The 11,815-nt window shown below is 53.2% G+C and overlaps 1 protein-coding gene across 4 annotated transcripts in view; it reads left to right on the top strand.

The window, feature by feature from the left end:
* Nucleotides 1–10,897, top strand: part of ZBTB16 (zinc finger and BTB domain containing 16) — a 192,317-nt gene extending 181,420 nt beyond the window's left edge. For all 4 annotated transcript variants that reach the window (XM_011286360.4, XM_011286357.4, XM_011286356.3 and 1 more), the window contains 2 exons: nt 3,308–3,475; nt 5,507–10,897. In XM_011286360.4, coding sequence (XP_011284662.1) covers nt 3,308–3,475; nt 5,507–5,736 — 398 coding nt within the window. In that variant the 3' untranslated portion in view covers nt 5,737–10,897. The remainder of the gene's footprint in view (nt 1–3,307; nt 3,476–5,506) is intronic.
* Nucleotides 10,898–11,815: the final 918 nt, after the last annotated feature.

Below are 11,815 nucleotides of genomic sequence, written 5' to 3' on the forward strand. Positions count from 1 at the left end.
GGGTCGAACCAGTGTGGGCTTCATGGGACTTGAATGGTCCCAGCCCTGTGAAGTCCACCCAGGATGTGCCCTGCTCTTCCCTTCTGGGAGTGCAGACGTCAGAATATCACCTGCCCCTGTGTCAGTCATGCACAGATCTGTGGGGAGGGGCTATTCCAGACATAGTTTGGGAGAAGCAACTTGCTTGATCTAGGAAATAGAGCACGTGTGCTACCCACGCACACATATACACACCCATCGATTTTCACCCCGGCGAGGCCCTGTGCACACAAGCCGTATGTATACAGGCCGAGCACACCCCCACACACAATGCCTCATTAATATTCCGTTGTTCTTGGCCCCGTTGCTGCTGGGGCCGGGTGTTTAGCATCGGCAGCTGTGTTTTGTAGGTTAGTCCAGCCGCGCTCTTGGCATTGATGGATCCCTGATTCACACGGCTCATCATATAATAAACTCTCAGCTGTGCTAAAGGGAGGGGCCAGAGGAGGCGCTGGGATGGGGCTGGGCCGGTGCCAGGGAAACCACCAGGTGAGGACAGGCCGCTGGGGTCACAGATGCACTGGGCAGGCCAGAGGGGCTCTAATTAGTCTCGTTTGTCCTGCACTTAATGTCAAGCTCATTAAAGAGGGTACAGAGTTAATCAACGTGCCACAAATTGGATTTTGAGTTCTGCAGCCAGTTTTGTGTACATTTTGGCCACAGTGACACCATTAAGTCTCAGGGTGAGGGTTTTAGGCCAGGTGCTTGCCATGCTTCAAAGTGCATGTGTGTGCGTGTGTCTTTTTTTTTTTTCTCCCTCCGAGTTCCTCTTTACTCCTTTCCCTGGGCTGACTCTGGAGATTTCCTATTCAAACTCATTTAACATGTGATCCACTTCATAATTAAATTCATAAAAATCTGATCAAACAAACCTCTCTGCCTTAACCCTTTGTTTTTTGAACTCTCAGGGCCCCCCTCTGGAGGGGAAGGGCACAGGCGGTGGCTCTCCACCCCCCCCCCCCCCCCCCCCCGCCTCCCCCGGCCGGGTGGCTGCCGATGTACGTTTTAATTACCGGGCTCTCGCTGAAGTCTCACGTGGCCCTTGCTTTATTTATTTATTTATATCTTAATGAGGATACTGAATCCTTGATTAAAGTCGTTATCGTTGCCAATTCGGCAAGGAGGGGAAGTCGGATGTCAGACGGTGGGGGGTGGCTGTGCGTGCAGGCGTCTGCACGGGGAGAGGGGCACACGGGCACAGGCCCGCACAGACTGACCCTCAGCCCCACAGACACGCGGCTAATTAGGACCAGCGTGTGCAGGGACCTCCGCTCCCTTTGGGTTTGGTGGGGCTGGCGGTCAGGGCCCGGGGGGTCTGCACAAGCCTGGCAGCCAGAGGGCAGGCAGGTGCCGAGAACCCCAGGATTCAGTCCGGCCCCGGATCTGCACGTACCTCTGAGCCAGGGCTGGGCCCCGTAGGTCGGGAGGAATTCGTGTCGAGGGACGGCTCTGCTCTTGCGCCTTCTCCTGTCCGACGCCTCGTGGGAGCGCTCCCACCCTACCCCTCCGTGACTTCTTGTGGGGAGAGAGCCTGCAGCGAGCAGACCCCAGCATCCACTCCCCACAGAGCCCTAAAAACCCTTCAGAACCATCAGAAGAGATGAGAATTTATGTGGGCACAGGGGCCTGCGTTGGAGAGGGGGGAGGTTGGGTTGGCGGCCTGAGGAGGAGAGAGACAAGAGAGTAAAATATCATTTTAAAGAGGAAGTGAAGGCACAGGCATGCGAGTCTATAACGAGGAGGACAATTTATGCCCAGGCACGAGTGCGGTTTGACATGGGGATAATGAAAAAACGTAGGTCATTGTGGATGACTTAAACCTTCAGCAGCTGAAGAAAATGTATGAAATGCAGAGGACATTACACGGTTGGCAGGCTCGCGCATCTGCAGAGGGACAAGTGAAATACAGTGGGCCATTCTTTACCATAAACTGTGGTTGTTGGAGATGCAGCCCAGAGAAATTGTAATTACAGTGACAAGACGAATCAGCGATATTTAAATATTCATGAACAAAGTCTGGGGTGATCAATCTATCTTTATTGTCTGTGCCTTCACTCCTGTAATAAATAAGTAGCTGAAGTCCTCACCTTTCAGCCCCCGAAGCCCCCGCGTTGGGTGGTTCAAAGAAAGTGATGGTGGATCCCCACACCCCGGCTTCTCACCCTCCGGAGGACCGAGGAGTGGGAAGCGCAGGAAGGGAGGCTGATTGGGCACTGATTCCAGGCCGTGGACGACAGCTCTCCCCGCTGGGTGGAGGGAGCCGGTAACAACTTCATCTACCCCCCAGTTCCCGAGCGCCTGCTCTGGGCGTCCCAGTGCTACGTACCGAGGCAACGGGGATGCGTGAGACCCCCTGCTTACCCTGGAGGGGCTTCCACTCTAGAGGCACCGAGGGCATGACAGGAGACACACGGTACAGCTTGTCACTTAGCGGTCTGATGAGTATTGCGTGTCCACACTCTGGGAACGAGATCTGAATCCCGACTCAGCTGCTTACAAGCTGTTTGACCTTAGAGACCATCTATCTCTCAGCCTCTCGTTCTTCTCCCCTGTACAGTGAGAATCCTGTGTTTCTTGCTAAAATAACAAAATGCTAGACATTTCTTCTCTTTTGGGACAGAAGAAAGAGAGTGACTCAATTTGCCTGGAGGGTGGGGGGTGGCTCCAGGGAATCTTCCACACCATGGTGATGTGTGAGCCGGGCTTTGAAGGATGACTAGGAGTTTGCTGGGCAGAAAAGAAGTCAAGCAGAGAGCATAGCTGCTGAAACTAAGGAGGAGGGAGAGAGCAGAAAGCATTTGGACGGGGTGGGGGGTGGGCAGTGTGATCTAGTTGTTTCTCAGATTGGAGGGTTTTTTTTGAGGAGGGGGGAGTCAGTCAGGCTAACATGGCTTTTGCCCCTGACCTACAGGAAAGGAAGAGAAGGGAGCCTGAGGAGCTGGGGGACAAGGTTTCAAAGCCCACAGGTCTGCTTTCCCTTTGTGGGGGCCTGCTTTCTGGGGATTGCTGTTCATCCCTGAACCAAATGGGCTCTCTCTTCCTGAGACTGGCCCTTGACCCATGGGCAACCGAGGGGCCACAGTAAAGTACGGACCTGTGTGAACACACTGTTCACATTGGGAGCTGGAGGGGGGGGCCCGGGTCTTTCCATGGTCTTTGGAGAATGGGGGTGAATGCAGGCAGTCTCCTCTTCCTGGCGTACTGAATGTGACCTGTCTCCTAAAGAGGGGGAGAGGCAAGGCCTTGATCCAGCCCCTTGTCCCCACAGGCGACCATCCCTACGAGTGTGAGTTCTGTGGCAGCTGCTTCCGGGACGAGAGCACGCTCAAGAGCCACAAACGCATCCACACGGGCGAGAAACCCTATGAGTGCAATGGCTGTGGCAAGAAGTTCAGCCTCAAGCACCAGCTGGAGACGCACTATAGGGTGCATACAGGTACTGAAGACCGGTGAGGGCACCTGAGCTGGGGCAGGGACCTGGGTGAGGGGTAAGGGGCAGGTGGCTCTCCAGGGCAGCCCGGGCGAGGATGGTCCAAGACTTACCCCAAGACTGGAACGTGACTCTGGTGAAGGTTAGCACGATGGCCCAGGTGCCACCGCCCGGGGTCAAGGCCGAGGCAGACATTGCTAATTGATCATGGCGCGCTTTCCAGGGGCCCACACTGGCCTTCCAGACAGCCATGCCAACGGCTTGCAGTTTGTGCGTCCTGATTTGGGGTCAAGTTGGCCTGCTTACTGAAAAGTAGAAGCTGGGATGGTTTCTTGTTACTGGGGGTTAGAGTTAAGAACTGGGGGGTGGGCACTGAGTCTGGTTAGGATGAGAGCTGAGACACTGTTGGGTTGAGTTCTCAGAGATCAGAGGGGCAGGTGTATTTACTAACCCCTCTTCATGTATAACGTTGTAGCATTTCACAGGGCTTTCACATTCCTTTTTATGCAAGAGAAATGTGATCAGAGGGTGGGGTCTGAGGACAGAACCAGTAGACATGGCCATGGTGTCCAGAATTGCCAGATTCGGGGGCAGTGGAAGGCTGGAGCTGGCCTGCAGTGGCCCGTGAAAGCCCATCTTGCCCGTCTCTTCCCAAGTGCAGTGACACCACCTCAGTCGCTTAAAAGCAGCCGGGGTCAGAGTAGTCCCAACATGGCCATGGGCAACTGCTACAGAATCGGGCCTTTTTGGAGAGCCAGTTGTTAACTGCTTCCCAGCAGCACGTTGCAGGTTGGGGGGACGGTGGGTATTCAGAAGGACCTCCCATGAGGATACGAGGCGCAGTGGAAGCTAGTGGAATCTGGTAAACTTGAAGCCTCCTCTGATCAGGGGAAGCAGCCGTCCTGACCAGAAGATGGTGGGGAGAGGTGACTGAGGGGTGACTGAGGACAGGTTGTGCCGGCCGAGGGGAGAGTATGCTTCCATAGGAGGTGGGGGGATAAAGGAGGCAAGAAGGAGAGGGTGTGTGCTGTCATAGCTGTGTGTTCTCGCCTCCAGCCTGGGCCATAAGGAAAGCCTCGGGTGGGGTGCTTGCTGCTGACAGCTAGAGTCCCTCCCGGTATTTTCCAGAGCCCTGGGGCTTCCTTAGCCCCCTGCTGGGGATGTGACCTGGCGAGCCGATCATTAAATGCATTGGTGGTGACTATTGTAAATAGCAGGTCGATAGTTAGATCACTTTGGCTGTTCATTACTTCATTATTTGCTGGGGCCTCTGCACAGAGGAGTATTGATAGCGAGATGGCTGGCCAGTTAATTACTGTATCGAAACAAGGTTCCCTCACACCCTCTGCTCAGCTCCAGGGGACTCTAACTGGGAGGAGGCTGGGCAGCAGCTAGGGTGTGGCAGGGCACTCCCAGGCTCTCTGTCCCTCACTGCTCTCTAGCCCCCGGGGAAGGCAGGGTCCAGGGCACCTGCTTGTAGCCTTAGAGGAGTAGGCATCCCAAATGGAACACATTTGAAGGAAAGGATTCCCTCATTTTCATCCCCCTCCTCCCCACCAGCTGTAGCCTCAAAACGACTCTATCCCCCTGTTCCCCTAGAAGGAATATCCCGAAGGACTTTCAGGGCCTCACTGTCCCTTCTCTAGACCCCCATATCCTTTCTTCGGAAGGTAAGATTCTGGGCCTTTGGGAGGGTTAAATAGAATGAGGCAGGGCTAAGGGTGTGCTTGGCAACAGGGCAGCCCCTTGCTACGTGTGGCTGCTGAAATGAGGAACCATGGGGTCCCTCTGAGCCACTGAGCATGTAGTTCCAGAGGCACTAGCCACGCTTCAGGTGCTCAGTAGCTCTTTGTGGCCAGTGGCTACCATATTGGATGGTGCATCTGTCGTCGCGGAAAGTTCTAGTGGGAGGTGCTGAACTAGAGGGGCCCATGTCTCCAGCAAGCCTGGGGGTGGAGCGAGGGCCCAGAGCAGCCCTGGCGAGACCCTCACGGCCCTCTCCCTGTGTCCTGGCTCTCTCCTGCCCTCCCCCCACAGGTGAGAAGCCCTTTGAGTGTAAGCTGTGCCACCAGCGCTCCCGGGACTACTCGGCCATGATTAAGCACCTGCGCACGCACAACGGCGCCTCCCCCTACCAGTGCACCATCTGCACGGAATACTGCCCCAGCCTCTCCTCTATGCAGAAGCACATGAAGGGCCACAAGCCCGAGGAGATCCCGCCCGACTGGAGGATAGAGAAGACTTACCTCTACCTGTGCTACGTGTGAGGCAAGACGGCGGCAGTGGCAGGGGAGCGGGCAGCCGGGAGAGAAGTTAGGGCAGGATGAAGTCGAGGAAGGACTGTGGAAAAAAAAGAAAGAAAAAGACAAAAAAAAGGAAATAGAAAAAAAGGAAAAAAAAAGAGAGAGAAGAAAAAGGAAACCTGATAGCTGTCTGGCCTCGGACTCTCTCTGGGGCTCCAAGGGACCTGGATGCCCCGCCACCACCCCTCCCCGGCGGCCTCTGTCCCTCCTCCCTGGCTGGAGGTTGGCTTCATTTTCTTGGGTTGGGGTGAGCATGGTTTGTTGAGCTCACTTGGTGGTATATGTTTCTCTTCCCTCCACCCAGACCCTCCTTTTGCATCCAGAAGTGGAGGCTAGGGAGGGGGTGAGGGGTGCTGTGGTCAGAGCCAAACAATCTTTGCCTGTCGCCCTCAGAGGGAGGGGGCCCGCGGGTGGTGGGGCTGGGTTGGGTCACAGTCACTAGTCGATGGTCACATGGCAGCTCTGGGGGCAGAGTGGAGTGGGAGGGCCTCTCCTGCCGTCCCACCACTCAGTTCATCTGTTGCCCCCCACCCCCCAGCTCTGCCGCTTGGGGTGTCCCCTCAAGGTGTTCAGCAGCCTCATGGCTCTTGCCCGTCCCCCAGCTCCTTGCTCCCTGCCTCCAAGAGGCCCCTCCCAAGTGCAGGGGTGCCCAGCCCCTCATGCATCAGGCAGCGCCTTCCCTCCTGGCTTAGCTCCCTAGCTGGGAAGCTGCATTGGACTCCACAGCCCCCTCACCCCACCCTCCGCTTTCTGAGAACACAAAATAAATGGAGTACCCCACCCTAGTCAAGCCCTGTCATGAGCGAGGTTCCTGCTGAGCTGCTTTCGCTTCCAAAATGGGAAAACATAACTAACCCTATACCGTCCCACCAAGCAAACCAACACCAATCCCTACCACCCCTATTTCAGGCCCTAGGAGAAGGCGTCCGTGAAAGGGCTCATTGTCCGAGGGAAGGATGTGCCCAGATGTGTCCTACACCTGGAGAAGGGGACGCCCTGCCCGGGGATTGGGCTAGCTGGTTGGGGGTGGGGACCCCAGCCCTGGTCCAGAGAGCAGCACAGAGTTCCTGGCTCTCAGGGCACCCCCCCCCCCCCGCCCCCCGCAAGTTCCCAGGGAGGAGGAAGGAGAGGAGGAAGAGGAGTAGAAAGCGCTTTGGCCCTTATGTAAATGTTTTGCTTCTTTTCTGTGTCCCCTGTTCCCCTGTTAGCACATTGTACTTGAATTACCTCAGTTTTTTGTGACCTCATGAGCTTTTTTAACCCCTGTATCTCTTTTTTGGTTGGGGGTTGGAGGAATGGGGAGGACGTTCTTTTCTGTTTCTTGTATAAATTAATAGTTGGTTTAGTAGACTTCAGCTGGCCACGGCCCTTTGCCATCCCAGCTGGACAGGGCTGGACGGAAGGAGTGGAGTACTCAGGATCAGGACGTGAGAGCCGGGGTCAGCAGAAGGTGGGCGAAAGGGAGGGTGTGTCAGGGGCACTCTGGAGTCACCGTTGGCTCTGCCCAGGGCCTCCCAGAGTCCTCTGTACCCAGCAAGGGTTCAGCCTAAAACACTCTGGAGAAGATCCTACCTTTCTTAGAATTTGCTGGGTCCTTTGGGCCTGGGGGCCTGTATTATTCAGATCCCTGCAACCGTGTGGCCCCGCCTCTGTGTGCGTTATCATTGCCAAAATGGGTCTCTCTTGCAGGGCTGGCGTGGGGATGAGCCGGCCTCTGTTTTGTTGCGTTAGGGTGGGGGTGTTGTTTTTCTAAAAGCTACCTCTTATGTTCCTCCAGTTCTTTTGTTCCCTTGCTGCCTCCCTTTCTGCTGCTCTGTTTCCCTCCTTCCCCCCAACCTCCCCCCCCTGAATTTTGGAAAGCACGTTTGCAATATTTGGTTCGCTTTGGGATGGGCCCTCCGTTTCATCTCATGCTTTATTTGTAAGAGTTGTGTTTGTTTGTTTGTTTTCTTTTTTTTTCTTTCCTTTCTCTCTCTGAGAAAGTTGTGGCTGCGTTTTTATCTTAGGGTTTTAAAAGTGGTTTTGGGGAAGTGGTTTTGGGGAGAAGGGTTGTGAGGGCTCTAGGGAAGTCGGAGGGATGGGTGCTGCTGTGACCACCCCCCTGTCCCTCGGCCCCGTCCCTCCTGCCCTCCCCTGCAATCCTGCCCACCAAATTTGAAGGCCTTAAAAATTGTGTGTGGGGGGGGGATCGGAACTTGGGGGGACCGTGTCACTAGACTGTCGGTCGGGGATGGTCAGGTAGGGAGGATGCTCTTTTGCAGTTGTAATAATGACTTAGTGCTTTGGAAAGGACAAAAAAAGTTGAACTATGTGACTAGAGCAGTTGTCGTGTTGATAATGTGAAAAGAGGCAAATCATCTGGGGGAGGGGCGGTCTGTAAGAAATGTTTATGCACTATGCTTCCTCCCCCAGCCTGGGAAGAAGGGGGTCTGTAAACCCCCGAAAACAATATTTTAACAGCAAGATCTCTTGCAACTTCGGTGGGGAAGGAAAAAAAAAAAAAAAAAGAAACTATTCCATAGACGTAGCTGACACCTCTCACTCGCCCCCACCCTTCCCACGCAGCCTGGGTCTCCTGCCCTGTTCATAAAAGCTGAGAGGGTTGAGCTAATATTTACAAATTGTAATATTTTTGTAATGTTTGTTAGTTCCTTCGTCAGTTCTACAGGACCTTGCCCTTTTTTCCTTTTGTAATGTGAATAGGAAAGAAAAAAGACAAAAAAAAAAAAAAAATCCACCACCGCCACCACCAAAATACCCCTCTGTGTGTGCGTGTGTGCGCGCGTGTGCTTTTTGTGTGTGGTTGTGTGTTCAGTCACGCAGTATTGTTGTACTCTGGTGTTGCAGCATCGGATGGTACTAAGTGAGCACCTGTCTGCCCCCCACCGTCCCTGAGGGACCCTAGCAGGGAAATGAGGACAGAGGGTCAGGGTGGGTGGTTTCTGAAGGATACTGAATGGGAGACGCCCGTGTTGGCTTTGCTCTCCCCTCCTCCCCGACGAAGCCTCGACACCCGGAGAGAGTCCAACATGCCTCTTTGCTAGGTTCCTACTCACAAAGATGAAGTAATTCTGACCTTGCCAAGGCCTTCTTTGCCAGGCCTAAGGGCCAAGGCGAAGGTCAAAAATTATCTGGAGTCTTCAGATGTGTCTGAAAAGGGGGCTGGGGAGACTAGGAGGGCAGAGGGTGCTGTCTCCCCAGGTGAGAGCTGAGTGTTACTTCCCTCTCCATTCTGCCATCTGGCCCCTTGGCCACCTGCTGCCTTTAGCTGTGTTACCGCTGACGACCCTCCCTGCTACTGCCTTACCCAGCATTAGCGAAACTTCTCCAGCCGGGAAAGTCCGGGCTGCTTAATGGTCCCTTTCTAGTGTTCAGCTCCTACAGGCGTGTCCCTTAATGCTTTTGGTGACATTTACCCATCATGTGCTCTTTCCCTATTCACTCCTTCACTCATTCAAAGCATTAAAATCCTATGTGTATATAGGATAGACAAATATATAGATATATATATATATAGCAAGAGAGAGATATAAAATAGTAAATATCATTGCTGCTTTGGGCTGCTTTGGAGGAGGCCACGGATATGGGGAAGGTAGATCTGGGGTGCAGGGGTGGGTAGGGAGGCTGGGGGCCCCAGTGATTCAGTACAATCCAGGGATGCAATGCGGGCTTGTTTAGTCTTTGTGCCTGAACGTTTCTCCATGTGTAGAAAAAAAACACAATATTTGCTGCAATTTTTCACAAGTGTATGGTACCCTTCTGGATGCTGTTGGTACGGCCGGCTGCAGGGGTGAGCAGTGGTGGGGCAGCCTTTGGACTGTCCAGTGAGGGTGGCGGGCAGGACGAGATTTGTGGAGAGTCCCCTGCAAGTCCAGTAAGAGTGAAAGCTGGGGCACCACGTGTTAGAACAGCAGAGAAAGATCAGACTCTGTTCATTTTTCCTGGGCCTCTGTCCTGTCTTTTTCCCTCTTCCCTCTGGTTTCCTCCTTCCTGGAGCTTCATGGCAGCACTTCCTTGGACGTTTCAGTAGGAGGGAAGAAAGCCAGGCTGACCCTGCTCCGTGGCGCTCATGGGTGGAGGAGAAGGCAGAGCCAGCCGGGAGAGGGTGCAAGAGAGACCAGGGAGGTTGGGTCAGGGGAAGAGGGTGGGGAGAGAGGGGTGCGGGCCTCGCAGGCCTGTCGGCTGCCGGCCCTGCCTTCCTGGGTCCTTGATGGCCCACTTTGCAGACAGGGTACCAGCCTCCTGGTGTGTGTCATAGAATTTGTTCACGTAGTGTTATGCATGATCTTTGTGAGGTTACAAAGCCGTGGTGGTGCACCATGACATCCAACCCATATATATAAAGATAAATATATATATATATGTATGTAAATTATAGCACTGGGGGCCCCCGCTGCCCTGCTGGACCAAGCAAAACTAAGCCTTTTGGTTTGGGTATTATGTTTCGTTTTGTTACTTGTTTGTTTTTGTGGCTTGTCTTCTGTGGTGACAGCACAAGTGCCAGTCCTATCGCTCTGTATTACAGAATTCGTGTTTTTAATTAATTGACGTTCTAGTTCATGTCTACCTCAGCACCTCCTCTTAGCCTAATTTTAGGAGGCTGCCCAATTTTGTTTCTTCAATTTTACCGGTTACTTTTTTTTTTTTTTTTTGTACAAATCTCTCTCTCCCCGCCCTCCCTCCCCCCCTTCCCCCCTCCCCCCTTGCCCCTGCCCAGCCCCAGCCCTGCTTGCCAGTCCCTCTGTGGTCTAGTCCCCTTGTCACCCAATGTCAGTGCGGTCCTGGTCGCAGCTTTCCGCATCTGCCTTCGTTCCGTGTAGATTGATGCGTTTCTTTGTAATTTCAGTGTTTCTGACAAGATTTAAAAAGGAAAAAAAAAAAAAAAAAAAGAAAAAAAATGAATTTACTGCTGCAGGTTTTTTTTCTCTCTCCATGTGTCACTAAGTGAAGTTTGTGCCTTCTATAGCAAAGAGAATATTTTTTACATCCTACTAACAGTAGATTTTTTTGTAGTGAACATTTTTTGTATTTTTATTTATAAGTCTCATAAGAAAAATAGCAATGTTCAGTTGTATACCTTGAATCTGCAGTTAGAAGAGAATAAAGTTAATTCAGTTGTCTCTGGCTTGAAGTGTCCCCTTTTTTAAAAAAAAAAAAAAAAAGAAAAGAAAAAAGCTGCTTTGTTTTTTCTGACGTTTCTGGGGTGGGTAACACTGGAGGAACTGAGATTTCTGGCTGGGGATGGGGGAAGAGAAAGTTCTGGTGTAGTTCTGTGGCCTTTTATGCCATATTTTCCAAGGCACGTGCCCACTTTGCAATGTATTTTTCTAACACTTTTTCTTTTAAAGATAGCATTAAATACACTATCGTTTGATCCTGGGAACAATGTCTGGAGTCAACACCATAGACGTTCACGCAGTAGCTCAGATCAGTTACTGCTGTGAGCTCTGGGAATTCAGTGGGGACAGGACGGAACCCCTGTCCTCGAGGAGCAGACATCCCAGTGAGCCACAGAGCCGGAACCTTCTTGCTTGTGTTAACCGGCTCGGGATCACGCAGCTGCTGAGGAGCCAAGCTGGAACCCGCATCCGGATCTCCTGATGCCGAATCAAGGTTTGCTTTTTCCCAGGACTCCACAGGCAGGGCCCCCTCCTGTCTGGTCTTCGTTAGAGACGTTGTCAACTTCTCCCTGTCATTTCTCAAGAAGCTTCCACGCAGTTTAAGTTTCCTGGGTGTGTGGCAGCCATGCGGCATGGAGAAAGGAGATGGGAACAGGGGAGCAGGTGGGAGCTGGGGTGCGGACCCAACATCCCCACTGACAGAATAAGGCATTCGCACAAAACTCCCATGGGGACAACTGCCTCTTGGGTCCTCTCCCTATCCTCGGGCCCAGGTTTCTCCTCCGGGTTTTTCTTCCTTCCTCTGCCTGGGGACGGCAGCATTGCCCCGGTTGTCCAGAGTGGTTAGACCAGCCTCACCAAATCCTAGGTGTCCTGGTTCAGCACCTCTGCTGGAGGCGGTCCTACCTGTCTGGCTCCATCCA

Source organism: Felis catus, chromosome D1 (genome assembly GCF_018350175.1).
Source record: "Felis catus isolate Fca126 chromosome D1, F.catus_Fca126_mat1.0, whole genome shotgun sequence".
NCBI classification, from domain to species: Eukaryota; Metazoa; Chordata; class Mammalia; order Carnivora; family Felidae; genus Felis; species Felis catus.